Here is an 18,109-nt window from a genome sequence, read left to right on the forward strand (position 1 = left end):
CAAAGTATATTTCTTGGAATGGGAGAAAGAAAGGGTAGCACAGGCTCCACTTTCAGTCATCCATCAGAGGATCAGGAGCTCCTGGGAGATTGCAATCCCGGTTTTCCAGGAAGTATATAATGGGAAGAGGACATTGGCCTATCTGTTTACAGTGGCAAGAAAAGGGCAACTGCAAAGAGTTTGCTTTGTATTTTGCTGCTTCCAGTTGCCCTGGGACTAGAGAGCCACACTGCACCTCCATCCGTCTGCCACAGGAAATCTTGCCCCATCTGTCATCCAAAGGAACAACTACCACACATTTCTATTTAAGCTTCAGGAAGTTAAAATCAACTCAGACTGAACTATGTATAAATGCCACCCTACTGCTTACCACTTCATTTTGGCCTTGAACAATCAATCTGATTCTTCTTCTTTTCCTATAATTTCTCATCCCCCATGTGCCTTGTTGTCCTTGACTTTAAGCCTCAGGGCAGGTCCAGCCCAGTATCTCTTTTTTATGACTTGAGCTATTTTGGCAAAGAAAACCGTCTGAAAAGTAGGATATAAATGCAACAAATGAGTAAGAAATGTGTCAGTGTTTGGGGCTTCTCCAGAATGCTATAGTTGCCTGGGAAGCATATCTGTAATGTAGCATGGCATCCTAAATCAGCATGTGATCTGGGTAATCTCTTATCTCAGGGATGTAGGTTGTATCAGCCAGAATGATGATTTCCCAAGGCTGAAGTTAAAGCATGTTGGACTTGCCCTCAATTTCAGAGCTATCATCTGAATTAAATACAATCTAACAGAGTCAAGTCCTGTGCCAGTAAGTGAAAATGAAAATGTTTTCCTTTCTGTAGTCCCCAGTGATAGGGTAATAAAATAGGTCAGCTCCAGTTTCCCCCTGTTCCGGGGTGGGTCATCCAGAGTCTCTCCTAACTTGTCCCCTCCAAATCCCTGTTGATGTTGAATGCCTTTTACCTCCTGTGTCATCAGAATTCTGATTGCAGAGGAACAATAGCACCGAGGAAGTTCCCAAAGATAAAAGTTTTCCTCTGCCCCCATGGCCTTTGTTTGATGCTACACAAAGATATCCATAAAATCCTATGACTACTGCTAAGGCCCATAGGATTATTTAGTTACTTAGGAAATTTTTATATCTAGTCATTGATTGATTGATTCAACTGGCATCAAAATTGCATAGGAAAAAGCATATTTTATGGCATTAAATGATGGATTATTAGAGCGAGGTACAATATGATTTGACAGCAACAATTTTTAAAAATGTATTTATTGATTGATTTGAATTTATTAGTCACCCAACTTCAATGGACTTACAAATGCTTGTAAGTAGAATAATATATTTTTTAAAGCTGCTGACTGAATGATTGAACTTTTTAAATACCCAGAATTTTCGATTGGACTCCATCTTGGAACCCTCTGTTTGCTAATGCTGCCTTTCTCCCCTTTTTCAGTTGGATTGCGCCAGTTCGGCTCCCAGTGGCCCATGCAAGCTATTGACTCAGTGGAAAGCTCTGATGATGAATTCTTCGATGCACGAGGTTTGTAATCCTCCTCCGTTGGTTCAGAGCTATCAAGTTTTCAGGGAGTTTCGCATGCATTATCTATGTGTATATTTATGCAGTTTTCTTAAAATTTAAAACTCTACAGTGTTATTCTCCTTTTAGGATTTTACTGAAAACTATTCCTGTAGTCTCTTTAGCATCAGCCTTGCAGAAAAGTATTTGTAATGTACTTGGAGAATCTCTCCCCAGAGGATAATTTATGGCTAATTTCTTTTTTTAAGAAGCGGAGACGAAGATGCTCTAGCCACCAGTGACCTGAGATTGGGTAATTGGGGTTTTTCCACTTTGGAGAGGATTGCCCATCTGCATGCAATGGGTGAATATTTGTATCTAAAATACAAATTAGTTAAGGAATGTTGGACATGTTGCTCCAAGTACGAGCAACACAATGCAAATTTTCTGTCACATTGAGTTCACATTTCTTGCAATATGTTGGGGTAATCTCCAGTTTTTGCTTGCTGCTTGATATGGCTCCCCCCTCCCCAATCAATTTGTTCAGGGACTGAGAATTTAATTTGATATTGTGCCAAAACAAGGCTGTGGACCCTCAGTGTAGATGGCTCACATACCATAGTTTAGGTTAACTAAAAATAAAGCGAGGAGAAAATTATAATCCATCCTTCTCTGCAATTTTGTTTTTGCTGAACAGAGAAACAAAAATGCCCTTTTCAAAGCAGGCATAAGCTCTTAGATCAAAGCCCTGCTCTGGAACTTCTCAGCTAGCTCAAAAATTATGCCACTGTGTTGTGAGTAGAGGGCTTCTTCTGGACATTGAACACATTGTTTTGCCTTGATTTTGAGCCAGCTATCTGTCTTATACATAAAAGGTCCTTATGCAAGAAACCACAAGATTTTGGAAGGCTTTGGGATGAGAGAAGTGCTGGCTTACATCATTTATCAAAAGTTCTGTGCATTTCTCTTAAGTGAACTTTTCTGCTGCTTGCTTTAATTTAAGTGGGATTTCTGTGGTGGAATTGATCACTGGATTATCATCAGTGTGTGAATGGAGGTAGCCTTTTTGTTTGTTTGGACTATGAATGGTCTTAGTTCTACTTCTGGTGAAGATATAGCATGGGAAAAAAGTTTGTACATTAAGAAGTTTTTTTTCCCAGATTTGTTTCCAGATCTTACAAATTGCCACAATTAATTGCTTGCTCAAATGTTGTGACTTGGAACTTTATTTTGGAGCCAGGCAGACTTTGTAGCTGCAAACTGTGCCCAAGGATCAGGGATCTCTGCAGCCAAAACAACTTCTATGGGCTGTTTATGTTTTCTTTAATTTATCTACTCTAGAACCTATTTATTTCCTGATTTCCTGCAGGTAATGCCATGGAACAATTACTTAGGTCCACCTTAATCACTCTGATTAATTCTAGATCCTCTAAATTTAACCACAGATATATTCTCTCCTTAACTCAGGCTGGCCTTAGAAGTCTGTGGGCTCTACTGGACCATTGTAGAGATAAAAAGCTCGCAATAAACTATTCTAAAACCAAAACTGGTTTTGGAACGAATTAAATATATTTAATTAATTAATTGGAATCTGGCATGAACTAATTAAATATATTTATAACAAAACCAACAGCAGTGCTAAGGCCATACCAGGCTTCTTTCACACCAAAGGAGGCAGGAAAATAGCATAAAACTCTTTCAAGGCAGATCCATCTCCAAGATGTTATATGGTTCTCAGATATGTTGTATATATAATAATTTAAAGCCCATAGATATCATCCAGTCCAGATTCCTAAGAGTGCTATTCTGAGTATCTTGCTGCATGTTAAATGTAGCACTCTGCTTAGAATCTGAGATATTCCCACTGGAATCTAGGGACCTTATGCACTGGCTCTATTTCTAGGAGAAGCTTCACTTTTTCCAGCAATTCTTTGGCTGCCATGATCTTTCTAGATATTTTTCCTTCTTTCTGGAAAAGTAGAATGATCTTTATCAATGTGAATTCTCATGTCAAGCTATCTTAGCCATGTGGCTATTAAGAGCTAGAGCTGCAATCCAGCAGCCAGTGTTTGATGTAACTCTCCAAGTAGATCAAGACACCTTAGATAACCAATACTGGCCTAATATAAAAAGGGAAACCTTCATGTCAGCAAATTACTTATTCAGTGTTACTTGCTAATGCACTGTAGAGCTCTTTGGCCATTTTAATGTTTTGTTCTCCGCAATATGGGAGGGACAATATAACACTACCTTTTTTTCAGAGCAAACCTGCCTATCTGACCTGGAGGAATCTGAGATTCCAGCCCATGTGTTCTTTTAGATTATTCTTTTAGATTCTTTTCTACAGCAATTTGCATCACACCCTTATAATTCTGCTTACTAATAGAAGTTCCATTCATTCTGAGGATTAATTATTTGCTTTTTACTGTCAGACCAGAAGTTTAATATCTCCAGGAGAATGCATAATTTTTGTTAATCTCACTGGTCACTGACCACAATAATATTTGTGTGTGTGTGTATGTGTGTATATAAATATTCTGTTACTTGTATTTATAATGTTTTGTTGTTTGAAACTTTTTATTTCTGTCAATCATCTAGAAAATGGAAATATATCTAAATCTGAGCCCTGTCATTCTTTTACAAAAATTGAATAAAATGTTGGTCAGTGACCGTATTAAAGATACTACTACTAATATGAGCACTGATATAAATTCTGTAAAGATCATTATTGTGCATGGATTAATGCAATAAGTTTTATATATTGGCATGCATAAAATCAGTTTTGCTTCCTATGTCAATTACTGAATACACTTAAGAATGGTATTACTTTTGATTTCTCATAATTAATGATAACCTCATTTTCCCTGGGGAAAAGGACAAGGGGCCTAAGACATCTCAGACCTACTAAAGATACAAAGAGGATGAAATTGAAACTGAACCAAAACAAGCTTGTTGGCCACCAAAGGGTAGTGAGCACTGAAATTCTACTCTGGATGCAGATTGTACCTTCAGATTTATATAATAATTGGAAAAATGGGAGGCAAAGTATAACCTGTTCATTCTTTTCTGAACTGGTATTTTGGGGATACATAAGGCATATCACTGAGAGCCACAATGGACCTATATGTTGCTGTGCTCATGAAGTTTCATAATTAAAGTTAAAAGATACTGATCAATGAAGAAGGCATTAATTTTCTCCTATAGCTTATTCCTGGAAATCAGGCTGATTATTCCTGGGAATCAAGTTGATTCCTTAACCTTTACAGTGAATCCAACTTTGTTTTTTTCCTGGAAGAATGTTCAAGACAGTTTCTGAGTTATTTCTCTTTATCATATTATGCTGTGAGTAAGAAATTGAACATTGTGCAAAGCTGTGCAAGTTTATGTTCTTCTCTAGGAGGCAGACTGGTTCTCTTCGAAGAAAAGAAGGACTAGATTGAAGTAGGTATGTATTGGTGCCAGTATAATGATATGACTGGATGAAACACTGAATTGGAAGTAGGGGGAAACGGACCTGACTGTTGAGAGTCCAGCTGTTTATATGGCACTTGGAGCAAATCAAATCTGCAGAGGCTCTGGAAGAAGAGAAATTCCAGTATAAGGGTCAGCCACAAGGCCAACAATCACATGTCTCCTCCATAACTAAGAAAAATAAAAGCATAAAAGGAACCTTTGTGAACATCTTCTTTGGTGATGTGATTTGGCCATAGTCATTTTGACTAACCCCTTCACCCAGGGCTGGCTTTAGGCTAAAGCCAACTAGGCTCTGTCCTAGTTGGATGTATGCAAATCTTTTCATCAGTGGGAGGTGGTGCCATCAGTCAATGTGGCCTAGGCACACCTTATAACACTTGAGCTGGCCTTGCATACACCAGTGGTCTTCTGGCCACACGGCAATGGGCAGAGGAATACAGTGGCATCTTCATCTCGGCCATGCTGTGCAGGGTGGCCAAAAGGGCAGAGATGGGGGGAAATAGGTGGGTGTCCTGCCTGAGCTGCCCTCCGGGGTGGCAGCAATGGAGGAGGAAAACCCTATGGGGTCCCCCCTCCAAGGCTGTGCCCACCACTGCCTGTGTGCAGTGGAGCTGGTGCTGCTGCTGGCTATGCTGGAGTTTGCCTTGCAAAGCCCGTTCTGCACACAGTTCTTCTGGGATCACCTTGGCATGGGCACCAGCACTGGCAACGGCACTGGGGGTAGAGAGGCCAGCAGTGGCTGTCTCAACAACACCGGTTCTGGGCAGCAGGTGTGGGTGTGAGTTGTTTTAGTCCTTCCTTCCCCACTTGCCGCCTCCCTCTTCCCTACTGTGGCCCACAGTGCTTGCAAGGCAGGGAGCTGCGCCTCTTCCTGCTCCTAGATCTGCAAGGGTAGATGCCCCTGAACAGGGAGCTCTCCTGACCAGGCCACCCTCCAGGATTCTCACCTGCAGAGCTGTGAAGAAGGTAGAGAAAGACCAGGCAAGGGAGAGTGCTTGGGTCCCAGAGCTGGCACCATTTCCGCATGCAGCCTAACGTTGGGCCCTTCCTGCCCTGGCTGGCTGGGGAAGTGGGAAGAGAGCAGCTGGCTCTTTTCCCAGCCTGTGCCTGCCGGTTACTCTGAGGACAGCCCTGTGGGTTGGAACCTTTCCGCTCCTTCTGCTAAAAGGATTTCCAGGCTGTTGGGGGCAGCAGTGGTGGAATGCAGAGCCCTCTTCATCTCAACCATGCTGTGCAGGATGGCCAAAAGGGCAGAGATGGAAAGGAAGATAGAGGCGGGGAGAGTTGAAGCAGAGGCAGTTCACAGAGGCAGGAAAAGTGTGAGGTCCCCACCTAACGAGCATGTGGTCCACTTAACGAACACAGCTGGGTCTACTGGGACTGCCATCGCTAAGCAGAGGAGTCATATTTCAGCAACTGCTTTGCTTAGCGACGGAAATGTCAGTCCGAGTTAGGTTTGTAACCCAAGGACCACCTGTAGATATTTTGGGCTGTAATGCCAACAATCCCTGGCCTATATGACAGTGCTGGCTAGAGCTAATACAAAATTCCAAACTTTATGGAAGCCACTAGGTTGCCTACCACAAACTGTCTTTTCTTTCTTTATGGTATTGTGTCCCTCCTAATCATCTAGCAAAGATGCATTCAATACTTTTTGCTGAATAGCCTCTGTGGTACTCCCCTCCCTCTGCCATTTTCTACTCTATGGAAATGGGAATAGGAAAATGATCTGCAGAAGCTTTTCTGTTTTTTTTAAACCAAACACCTTTTTGTGACTTCATGTCTTTTCTGATCACTATTCTCTTCTTTGATGCTGCTGCTGAAAAATGGGCAGCTGCTATTTTTGGGTTTGTTCAGCTAGATCTGTCATTTAAAGCATGAATGGTATGTGTCCTCAGACATAAGTTTGAACAGAGACTCAGAGATTCTCCATAGCAACCACAGGTACATGGTGACAGGACCAATGTCAATATTGTTATATTCAGAAGCTCTTTTCTTTAAAATATTAATAAAACCTGGGTTGGTCTATCTCTTTGTTGTGAGTGTTCTCTGTGTGCATTTTATTTCTGCTGATATGAATTACAGATTTTTAATATGTACTATATATCTGTAATTCACATCAGCAGAAATAAAATGCACACACACACACAGAACACTCACAGGATTAGATTAAAATCTTCCATAGAGAAGACACAATAAGGAGTCTTTTTTTTCCTCCTGCTAAATCCACTTCTTGAAAGTTATAGTGTGAACTTTAAAGGAAGCTGCCATAGGAACAAGCAGGAGCTTCTCTTAAAATGAAAATGTCAATTTCTGAGTAAATATGCATGGGTTTTTTAAAAATCCAGTCTACTTTAGTGTCTACATTATTAGGCAGTATTCCAGCCTGGCAGATTATAAAAAAACCTGTAGAGCATTTCACTGCTATTTGTCTGTAGAAAATGTAATATATAAGTTGAATGCAGTACTTAAGGAGATTGTGTAGTAAAACAAGAATTTTTATTTTTTTATTTATTAAACAAAAGAAACTCTGAGCCAAGAATGAAATTAGACTGAATATGAAAGAGAATGACCAGTAAAAGAAGTAAGTTGTGGTAGTTTGATCATTCAGAGAGAATGAATGAGGATCAAATTGCAAAACAAATATATGAAAGAAGATTGAATGGATTGAGAAGAAAGGAAAGATAGAGAAAGGGCTTAGGTAGAATACAGGTGGGAAGGAAACAGTCCTTGAGTATTGGGCTGAAGTTTCTTGAGGGCAGAAGGGTACATGCTGGCAAAGGACCTTTGCAGAACTGGGCACTTATGGATCATGGGTGCAGTGAGGCTAGAGATTACAAAATGACCTGATCCTGACAAACCTGTAGTTGCACTTGGCTGTACTTTTTATTCATATTGATGTCAGCATATGCATAGAATGCAAGATATGAAATTTAGGACAGCAAAAAATATAGTACACCATTTTTCATACAGCTTGCAAATCAATTTATGGAGTTTACTGGAGCACAGTTGAGGACACACAATTGCTTTCATGGTAAGTCTCTTTCAATAAATTTGCCCATCAGTAGTTATCAGTTGTGATGATCATATGGCACTTCCATATTTTGAGATATGAACATGTTGGAAGAGGGTTGTTACCATCACTGTCCTATGAGACTTTCAGGAGAATAGTGAGATTTTTAGAAGCATCCAGTTAACCCCTGTGGGAAGAAAGATTCTGGTTTAGAAGGGATTAGGCAAGTTGGTATTCTGCATATATTTTGGACAACAATCCCTTTAATTCCTGACCATTGATCATACTGACTGAGGCTTATGAAAACTGTAAATATCTGAAGGGCACCCAGTTGATTATTCCAAGAGGATCTATCTTGACCTGATCTGTGGGGCTGTTCATATGATGATAAAATGCCTGGAAGGGAGAATCAATCCCAGTTGTAAATGATTGGAGCATTCAACAAAGCAATTTTATAAATATGCTTCCTCAATGAATGAATGAATCAACAGCAGATGGCTCCTCTTGATTTCTGTTTGATGTATTTTATACACAATGAATGGCAGTGACTTTTGCGCTTGATAAAAGGAAATGTTTCGTTCAGGAACACCTGGTGTAAATACCTTCATTTTAGAATTTTTCTTTCCCTGGTTATTCTAAAAGGAAAAGAAGGGAGCTTTACATGTTCCTTTCTACACTATGCTTAACACTGCTGACAATTTAAAGGAGGGCAGCCTTGGAGTCAAATCTCATGGAGGTTTCCTAAGATGGAACAAAACCTGCTTCTGTGTTTGAAATGGGGCTAGAGAATCCATAATTAGTTGCAGACCAGATGATTTGCTCATGATAGAACACATGCTTTACCCACAAAAATGTTCAATCTTCTATCTGATTTCAACCACTATTTATCACCTGTGACAGATTCAATGGGGCAAAATAAACTACAGCTTAATCCAAACAACAAAAAAATACTTTGATGGGTGGGTAATCTGACTCAGGTATGGTTATGCAGCCTGTCATGGATGAGGCTGCAGTCCCACTGGAAGATTACATTAACAGTTTGGAAATGCAGTTCTCTTAGACGTAGGTGACAAAAACGGGGAAAAAAGCCTTTTTCCAGCTTTTGTTGGGGCTCCAGCAATAACTAATAAAGCCAGATCTTACCTCCATGTATGCCTTGGTTACTTCCAGACTAAACTGCTGTAATCATACTATGTGGGAATGTCCTAGTCCTTACAAGCTGCCAGAAACTGCCATGAATACAAATAACTACAGCCAGGATATTGTATGGGCACAAGTACCTTGACTATCTCACAACGGTGTTGTTTGCTATACATTTGCTTCACCACTTTTTTCCAGGCTCAGCTCAAATGGTTGGCATTAAATTTTAAAGCCTCCATGATTTATGGCCTAGGCAACTCAATGGAGGCCTTTCTTCTCATATACAGGTAATCCCCAGGTTAAGAACACCCAGTTTACAGACGATCCACAGTTAAGAACGGAGCCTATTGTAGCAAAATTTGACTTAAATACACAATGATTCAAGTTAAATACACAATGGTTTGAGTTCATTACACAATACTACTTATACAATATTATACAATAATACTGTTCCAGCTTACATACAAATTCAACTTAAGGACAGATTCTGGGAACAGAACTTGCTCTTAACTGGGACTACTTGTACTTCTCCAGTCATCATCCAAATCTCTACTTCTGATCTTGCAACTTGGGCTACATTCATGTAATAACTTTTACCCAGGTCAGGTTAAAAATATAATGTATGCATTTACACAACATGTGCTTAGCTATTGGTAACCTTGATTAGCTACTTTGGGAGAATGTGTGTGTGCACGTAGTTTAGGATGTGGTGTGCACCCAGCCTGTTTGGTTATTTGGCAATGCAATACATTGTACAAATCCAGAAAATGATTTAATTTAGTACGCAGATTCAGTACGCTGTGTGAATGCAGACACTATGAATCATAGTGGGCAGCTGCAGTCAGTGTCAGATGGTTGGCAAAGTGATTGTTTAAAATCTCCTTTAGATGAATATTTTCCTGATTTGTTTTAATTTTTTCTTTTTTTAACTTTAGGCTCTAGAAATCATTGTTAGTAGTGGTTTCATAAATTAGGATTATATTTCCCTTATTAGAATAACGTTATGTATGTGACTTTTAAATGTGTTAAGGTACCTGGATTCTCCCTGGAAATAAGGTGGGATGTAAGGCATTTAAAACAAACAAATAGGGGAAGGGATTATTCTAGTCTCATACCAATTTACTGGAGGTCCATAAGTAGTAATTATATATTTTCAATTTGCTTGGGTTCGTCCTGAAGGTAGTGGGATATGTAGCCCATGCCATCCATCTGCCTGAATTCAACACCTTCCAATTCAGAGTGTGCGTGTTTGGAGATTCCTTTGTTTTCCAGGCAGTAGCCATTGAAATGTCTATATATTTTTTAATAACTACTGATCTCCTTATAAGCATTAGGGTCTGCTTAAGACTCCAGGCTGCACAGTTAAGAAGTAAATTGTTTCACTCGTTGGGTCTGATCTTTTGTATAGTCATTGTGTCAATAATCCAAACCCTTTAGGGAGAGCCAATTTATATCTGCCTTCTATAAGCACACAACAAGTGCTAATGAGTCTTAGTTGCTGAAGGCTGCTATGCAGTCCAGTCCCCTGAGTAAGTCATTAGTAAAGCTAGATGGCAACTGTACTTAGCTCTGCCTCTCCCACTGAAATGGAGGACAGCCAAGTCTAGGTAAGGAAATGAGGGATAGACAAATATATGTGAGGTCATACTGTGGTGAGTGGGAAGCAATTGCTGGCAACACCTAGGGCAATAATTTTAGTATCAGGAGATCAGCAAGGATGGTGCTGTGTCATTCAAAAATGGCTACCTGTATAAATGTTCACCATTAACTTGGAATATCTACCCTGTAGGCATTATCATCATGCACTGCCTAGAATTTGATATACTGGTGGAATATAAGTGCTGGAAATAAAAGAGATGTATCAAGGTCTAGGCCTCCTTGATTTCTACAGGCAGGCATATTATATGGGGAATATGCCCTTGCAAAGCCCTCTGGAAAACTTAGGTATTTTCCACTAGGCTGATTTTGCTTTCTCTTGATGTTAGTGAGGTAATCCTGCCTCTGCTCTCTGGGCTATCACTGCATGTTGTTTTCTCTTGTTGCAGAGGAGGTGGCAGAAGGGAAGAATGCCATCCTTCTGGGGATGAGCCAGTGGAACTCCAATGACTTGGTGGAGCAGATCGAGACAATAGGAAAGCTGGATGAAAATCAAGGTACAATTTTGATTTAATCTCTGTCCAAATGAATTAGTGCTATCTGGGTTCATATTATGTAGTGTGCCAAAATTTGGGACTGATATACAACAACCCTGTCCACAGCCTATGATCAGATGGCCCATATCATCTGGCAAGAATATTTTTGGTGGTCTTCTGAAAAGAACAGGAGAACCTTACAGAGCAAAAACTTCAGCCATGAGCTACCCTCTTTCCCTTGGAACTACTAGCAGGACCCCATTCTGAGGAACAAGGGCATGTACACACTAGGAGAGGAAATGGCTAGCTCAGGCATGCCTTTCCACTCATGTCTATATTAGATTATATTGCCAATGGGCATAACTTAACCTAAGTCTGAGGAAAACCGAGGGAGAGGGAGAGGGATCTACTCATGGTTCTGATTTTAATGAGGCTTAGAGACAGATTGATCAGATATGTGGAAACTCATTGTCAGTCCTGCCCAAAATGTCAGTATATGAAAATCAAGGGAAAACAAGATGAGACATCCATGGAAAGAATTCCTTTGGTCCCTCTCCCATTTTCTAGAATTGCACTGTATATAGCTAGTTCCATGCTAAGGTCAGCAAAAAGAAATCAGTATATCCTTGTGATTTGCAATTATTCCACAAGATATTCAGAAGCAGTTCCCTTGTGCACAGTCATAGCAATAGTTGTTGCCAGTGAATTGCTTAAACTGTTCAGTAAGGTAGGGATCACTAATGAGATTCTCATAGATCAGGCCCCAGATTTCCACTCTGTTTTGTTAAAGCATTTATATTCAGTCTTGGGGGTATCCAGGGTGAGAACATCTCCATGTCACCCTGAAACAGATGGATCAACTATGAGATTAACTGGCTCTTCATGTATCCATGCAGACAAACAAAGTGGTTTACACACTTTGCTGATAAGGAATTGAGAGTAGGTGTTAGTTTAGATTTTAATAGGAAACAATTCTCATAGGAGAAGGAGGGCTGAAGGCAGCAAAGGGAAAACTCTTGAAAACAGGAGGACTATGAGAAGAAGAAGCTTGGAAATGTATGGCTGGCAGCTGCAATGGCTAACTTGGACTTAGACAGTTCTAGTTGCTGTTAGTTTCAGACCAGAAAAAGAGAGTCTAAAATGGATTAGGCAGTGTTTGCAATGCTGAAAATCATTTGGTCGTGAGTGGTCCAAAATCCACAAAGCATTCAAGGGCACAGTCTGGGGAAAGAGTGCTAAAGAATAAGAGGACTAGCACAGGGCCTTATCTGTTCATTGCAGAGGGCCCTTGATGGGATTGAAGATGAAGTAAGAAAAAAGATCAAGTGTTTCTTGTCACAGGATCATGTGCTAGATCAAGGTCCATTTTCAGTTCATGGCACTGAACCAGAAAAAGAAGAAATCTTGCCACTAACACCTATAAGCCCTTTCTTAATTCTAGAATTAGGAAGAGAAGGTAGGTGTAGAATTAAAATAGAGCACATGTATGGTAAGCCTGTATAATTTGCACATATAGATATGATTAGCATTGACTAGAGCTTAAAGTTGGAGTTCAGAAAAAAAATGTTCTTGTACTTTTGAAATTTTCTCTCATAGGAGAAGGGGGGGAGGGGGGGAGGGGGGGAGGGGGGGAGAAGTCTGGAGTGGTTTTCACAGTTTGCTGCCAATCAGTCACAAAGATAAAAACCAACTTCCCTAATAGCTCCACTTCTGCTAATAATGCTTATACAAGACACCACCTAAGACTAGTATCTCAGACATATCTGAGTGTCTCTGGCTCATTGACCCCTCTTTTGGCTGTAAATCCCTCAACCTATCCCATGCATTCTTGCATACAACACAGTCAGATAGCAGTAAGTAAAACCTTTCTCTTACAATACTTTGGTGCAATTTTAAAAGATGAGAGACAACGAATGCATTTTTCTTGCTTTACTGAAAGAATTTTGCAAAGTATATATGATGAGCACACAACTTATAAGAAATAGGAAATAGCAAGGAAAATTGCAAGCATAAGAATATGCCTGGATGCAGATAATAAGAGTCAGATGGCCACTCTGCTCTGCACCTGATACCTTCAGGCTGGCTGGGAAAGATTGAAGCAGTGATAGAGGAAGAAGTAAGGAAGCACTGGACATCTGTTTTGAGAGGGCAAAATATGTGTTAGGAAATAGATGGTAAAGACCTTCTGCAAACCAATAGTAAGGTTTTTATAGTATTGTTTTAATTTGTTGTTTGCCACCCAAACAATTCAAACACATTGAATTAATTGATAAATAATAAAGTCCTCAAGAGTCCTCATTGCCTTCAAACTTCTTGGTGCTGATTGGTTCTGGTCCATCCTCACTTTGGTTGTTCAGCTAATTCAAATTAGAGCCCCATCCCTTAATCCATTTTAGGATTGGCTCCTTCAAACAATGTTTCAACTTTTGGACCTCTGTAATTAGCAAAAGAGGATGCCCCACCTTGGCATTCCAAGTGTCAGTGCCCTCTTGACTTCACCCCAGTAGATCCCTTACTTATATTACCCAGGGTCCTTATCTCCAGGATATAGTATCCCCAGCATATTTATGTTCATGAGAAGGACACAAATGTGAACACAACACATTGTAGTTGGAGTCTTTTCCATAAAACCACTGTGGTGATAACATTCAACCAGTGTTGCATGCTATGATTCAGTATTCAGCAGAGATAATACGAAGCTAATCAATACAAGCTTCATTCTAGCACCAAGGAAAGAAATATACATCAAATACCATACAGGTACAGTCAGTATTGTAAGCCTAATCCAGAATCAGAGAAGGAGCAAAAGAAAAATACATCAAATATTGTTCAGACATAAACAATATTGTAGGCCTAATACAGTACTACCAAAGCAGTATATATCAAATATAACCAGGCTCATCAGGTGAAACTGTTCACATTGTTATAAAGAGCAATTAGAAACTATAAATCATATTTGCAAAGCATAGCTGGAAACAAAACTTTTATTCCTGCTGTGTTGTATCATTAGTTTAAACAAAAAGGGGAAAAACTATAACACAGTTTTGCGCTGTGTCTTTCAGTCAAATCCTTCAAACCTTTAAACATCCCTTGTGCAATTTTTCTGCTTAATGTTTTAGTTATTTGAAAATATGAGGTTAGGAAAAAAAATTGACAAAAGAAAAAAATATATAGGATAGTAAGAATATAAATTTATGTCTGAATTGACATATTTTTAAACTATTTATTTTTTAAATTGTCCCATTTTTCATCTTTTCAAAATTTCCAGTCTGCATAAACCTGTAGAAATGTGTGCAAATTGGTTGGGAGCAGTTTTAAGAAAATGTTGAGGAACAGTACCAAATAGTATGTTTTTCCACTAAGGTTATCACATACTTCTTTAATGCTTCTTCAAAGCACCCAGCTAACCACAGTTTGAGGCAAATATAAATTATACCATGCCTCTTATTTGTTCAGTCTGCTTTTTCCTGCACCCTTTTCTATTCTTGAAATAGAAGGCAGAACTGTGTCCTTCCTTAAAGGACTTGTTATTCTTCTCAAAGGTGCCCATCTCCAATAAACCTTTTTGAAGTAGCTATGGGTAGAATGAGAAAAGGCTTAGTTATCTTGTGCAACTATATACACATGTATATCTTTACATTAATTTGTTGGAAGAATCAAGTTACTTGCTGAAGTTACATTACATAAATGTCACTGTTATGTTTATAAGTAGACTGGTATATATTACCATATTTGGTGGTAAAGCCCAGATAGTAATTCGTCTTGAAAAGTTTTTTAAATTTTTTATTTTTATTTATTTAATTAATGAAATGAAACTGCACACATACACATATATAACAACAACAACAACAAAAAGAAGAGAAAAAATGCAAAACTTTTGAATATTTTTTATGGAAATTGGAAAAAACACCGAACAATCTTTGCTCAGGAGTCCTGTGTTTAGTTTTTCCTAAACTGAAGCAACATGAAGAATTAAATCAGTTCTTGAAAACAGTTGGGTTTACTATTGTAGAGCACTAGAAAACTATGGTCCATGCTTCTGTGGTTCAATGGCACTTAAAAATTTGGGAAATTGCTTTGATTGAAAAGTTTATGTAACAGCAAATTGCTTTGAAAAAATCCACAATTAGATTTATTAAAATACACTGTTTTTTAGCTAAGTTAACCTTGATCCTAACAAATTACCCTTGTCTGTACAAAGGTTCTGGATAAAATGCTTATTTACGAATCTGTATTTTTTGTTTACTTTTGTTTTATTTTTTTTGCTTATCATTTGATTTTTGATTTTTGATTTCTTAGTTTTTGTCTTGGTGATTTACTTAATTGATTTTTTGAAAAGTTGATATTCTGTGCACAGGTAGATATTTGAATTTTTTTCTACTCCAGTGGTAAGCTGAGTGATGCAGTGACCAAATAGCCAAACAGTGTTTCGAAGACAGCAAAATAGATAATTAGTGGGTGGGGTTTGAGGGAGTGTAACATGTTTTACATCTGCTCTTGACAGTGATATGAAGGGCTGCCTTGTGGTTCCCTACTAATTTATTTCAATCAACGGCCGATGATTCAGGGGGAGTTGAGAAAGATGCTGTCTGCATTTTGAGCATTGCTTCTCTTGACAGTGAGTAGGAAAATGCATTTAATCTGGCAATGAGCTGAACCATTCTATGGGAAATGAATAGATGGTTCTGAAAGGGAATTTTACATCTGATTTCTCTGAAGAATCTTAAGTTGTGTAATTTCAGTGTAAGTTCCATGGGGCATAAAACAATATTTTTAATTGATTTTTCACATTCTGTGACCCATAAATCTTGTTGCCTTTGGTTTATCAAAGCTTATCTGGAATTTTCATGACTGGTTCTTCCTTGCTGTGGATGACAATATGTTAAAATATAATTAGCTGCAGTTTTATTGAACTGCTTGTAATTCATAAATTTTCCTTTCCAGTTTTCTATGTTTATAATGTGGAATGAAGAGCCAGTTTGGTGTAGTGGTTAAGGCACCAGACTAGAAACCAGGAGACGGTGAGTTCTAGTTCTACCTTAGGCATGAAGCCAGCTGGGTGACCTTGAGCCAGTCACTCTCTAAGCCATAGGAAGAAGGCAAGGGCAAACCACTTCTGAAAATCCTGCCAAGAAAACTGCAGGGACTTGTCCAGACAGTTGCCAAGAGTCAAGACTGACTTGAAGGCTGTGTGTGTGTGTTTGTGTGTGTGTGTGTACACACAGGTAATCCCCGGCTTAAGAATGAGTTCCGTTCCCAAGGTTTGTCATTAAGTCAAATATGTATGTAAGCTGGAACAGTATTATTGTATAATACTGTATAAGTAGCATTGTGTAATTAACTCAAACTATTGTGTATTTAACTTGAATCATTGTGTATGTACCTTGTATTTTGCTACAATAGGCTCCGTTCTATACTATGGGTAATCTGTAAACCGGGCATTCTTAACCAGGAGACTACCTGTATGTGGATAGCATAGTGGTTAGAATGCCACACTTCGACACAGGAGACCGGGGTTTGAATCCCAGCTGATACCTTGGGCAAAGACCTCCTAACACTTCACCTGCCTACATCGGATATGAGAGTGACACAAACTAAGAGAGTCATGCCAGCTCAGACATCACCTGGATTAAAAAGGTCCACGCCAGATGTGAGAGAACCAGGAGAATCTGACGATACATGGGCTACTGGAACAAAGTATACATGGACAAGACAATAGAACCTGGAATTGATGGAATGTTACTACAACAGTAAACCTAATGAGAGGGGATATATGAAACGTGTGAGGGAACTATGGATGGACAGAAGACCTACATCCACACTGAGAAACAGCTAGTTACCCAACACTTCAATATAGTGAAGAGGAAGCTGCTCTCACAACTTGAGGTTACATCCCGGACTCAAGGACAAGAAGACCCAAAAGTACACCTGGATGTGCAGCCAACACCTGAAGCTGGAACATCACTACCACCCCCTCCATTACAGAGCAGAGCAGCTGATATGTGGCATAAGATTCTGGATAAACTAGCTACAGTCAACCCTCGAGACTGATTACCAAGGCTCAGTGGAGAAATACCATCAGATAGTATGCTAGAAGATGCCAGTAGAGCCCTCACAACAATCCCTACTACCACCATAACTCAAACCAATGAACTGGTAATCCTGGAGATCCTTGGCTACATGATCAAGAACAACAGTAGTACATACCCCCCCACCCGGAAAATGAGGTTGGAGGCTAAGATCAAGGCTACTTGAAGAGAAGTTAATCAGCTGGTGGAACTACAGAAGGGTGTGGAGAATAAGTATAAGACTTGGCTATTGAAAAAATACAAAGGCCTGACTCCATCTGAAGCCCTCGAGACTGCTAAACAAAGGCTCACAGCACTGGCTACCAGGCTAAGGAGATACACTAGAGAAGCAGAAGCCAAGAAGATAAATGCCCTGTTTTCCAAAGAACCATCCAAAGTGTACTCCCAGCTGCAGTGCAACAACACAGTAACAGCGGAGCCACCAACAGCAGAAACTGAACAGTACTGGAAGAACATATAGGAGAAAGAGAAGACACATAACACCAGTGCAAAATGGTTGCAGGAACTGACAGCAGATCACAGCAATCTCCCAGAACAAGAACCAGTTACCATCACAGTAGCAGACATCCAACAGTGAGTAAAGAACATGAAGAGCTGGACAGCACCTGGCCCAGACATGATCTACACCTACTGGCTAAAAAACTAACAGCAGTGCGTGTATGCTTAGCAGCCCAGGTGAACCAGCTGCTAGCAGCAGGCTCCCATCCAGACTGGCTAACACAAGGAAGGGCAGTGCTGATCATG

The 18,109-nt window shown here is 39.6% G+C and overlaps 1 protein-coding gene across 4 annotated transcripts in view; it reads left to right on the forward strand.

Annotated features, from left to right (window-relative positions):
• The window catches only part of PITPNM3 (PITPNM family member 3), a 149,099-nt gene that overhangs the window by 46,684 nt on the left and 84,306 nt on the right, over positions 1-18,109 (forward strand). For 3 of the 4 annotated variants that reach the window (XM_088152216.1, XM_088152218.1, XM_088152219.1), the window contains 2 exons: positions 1,455-1,541; positions 11,190-11,297. In XM_088152216.1, the coding sequence (XP_088008342.1) occupies positions 1,455-1,541; positions 11,190-11,297 (195 nt within the window). Of the gene's footprint in view, positions 1-1,454; positions 1,542-7,964; positions 8,026-11,189; positions 11,298-18,109 lie in introns of those variants that run through there. The other variant, XM_088152217.1, reaches the window with a different exon arrangement.

This window comes from Python bivittatus, unplaced genomic scaffold, assembly GCF_059951505.1.
Source record: "Python bivittatus isolate LINGU-HERP-01145 unplaced genomic scaffold, Pbiv_v1 ctg000690_np1212, whole genome shotgun sequence".
Taxonomy (NCBI): Eukaryota; Metazoa; Chordata; class Lepidosauria; order Squamata; family Pythonidae; genus Python; species Python bivittatus.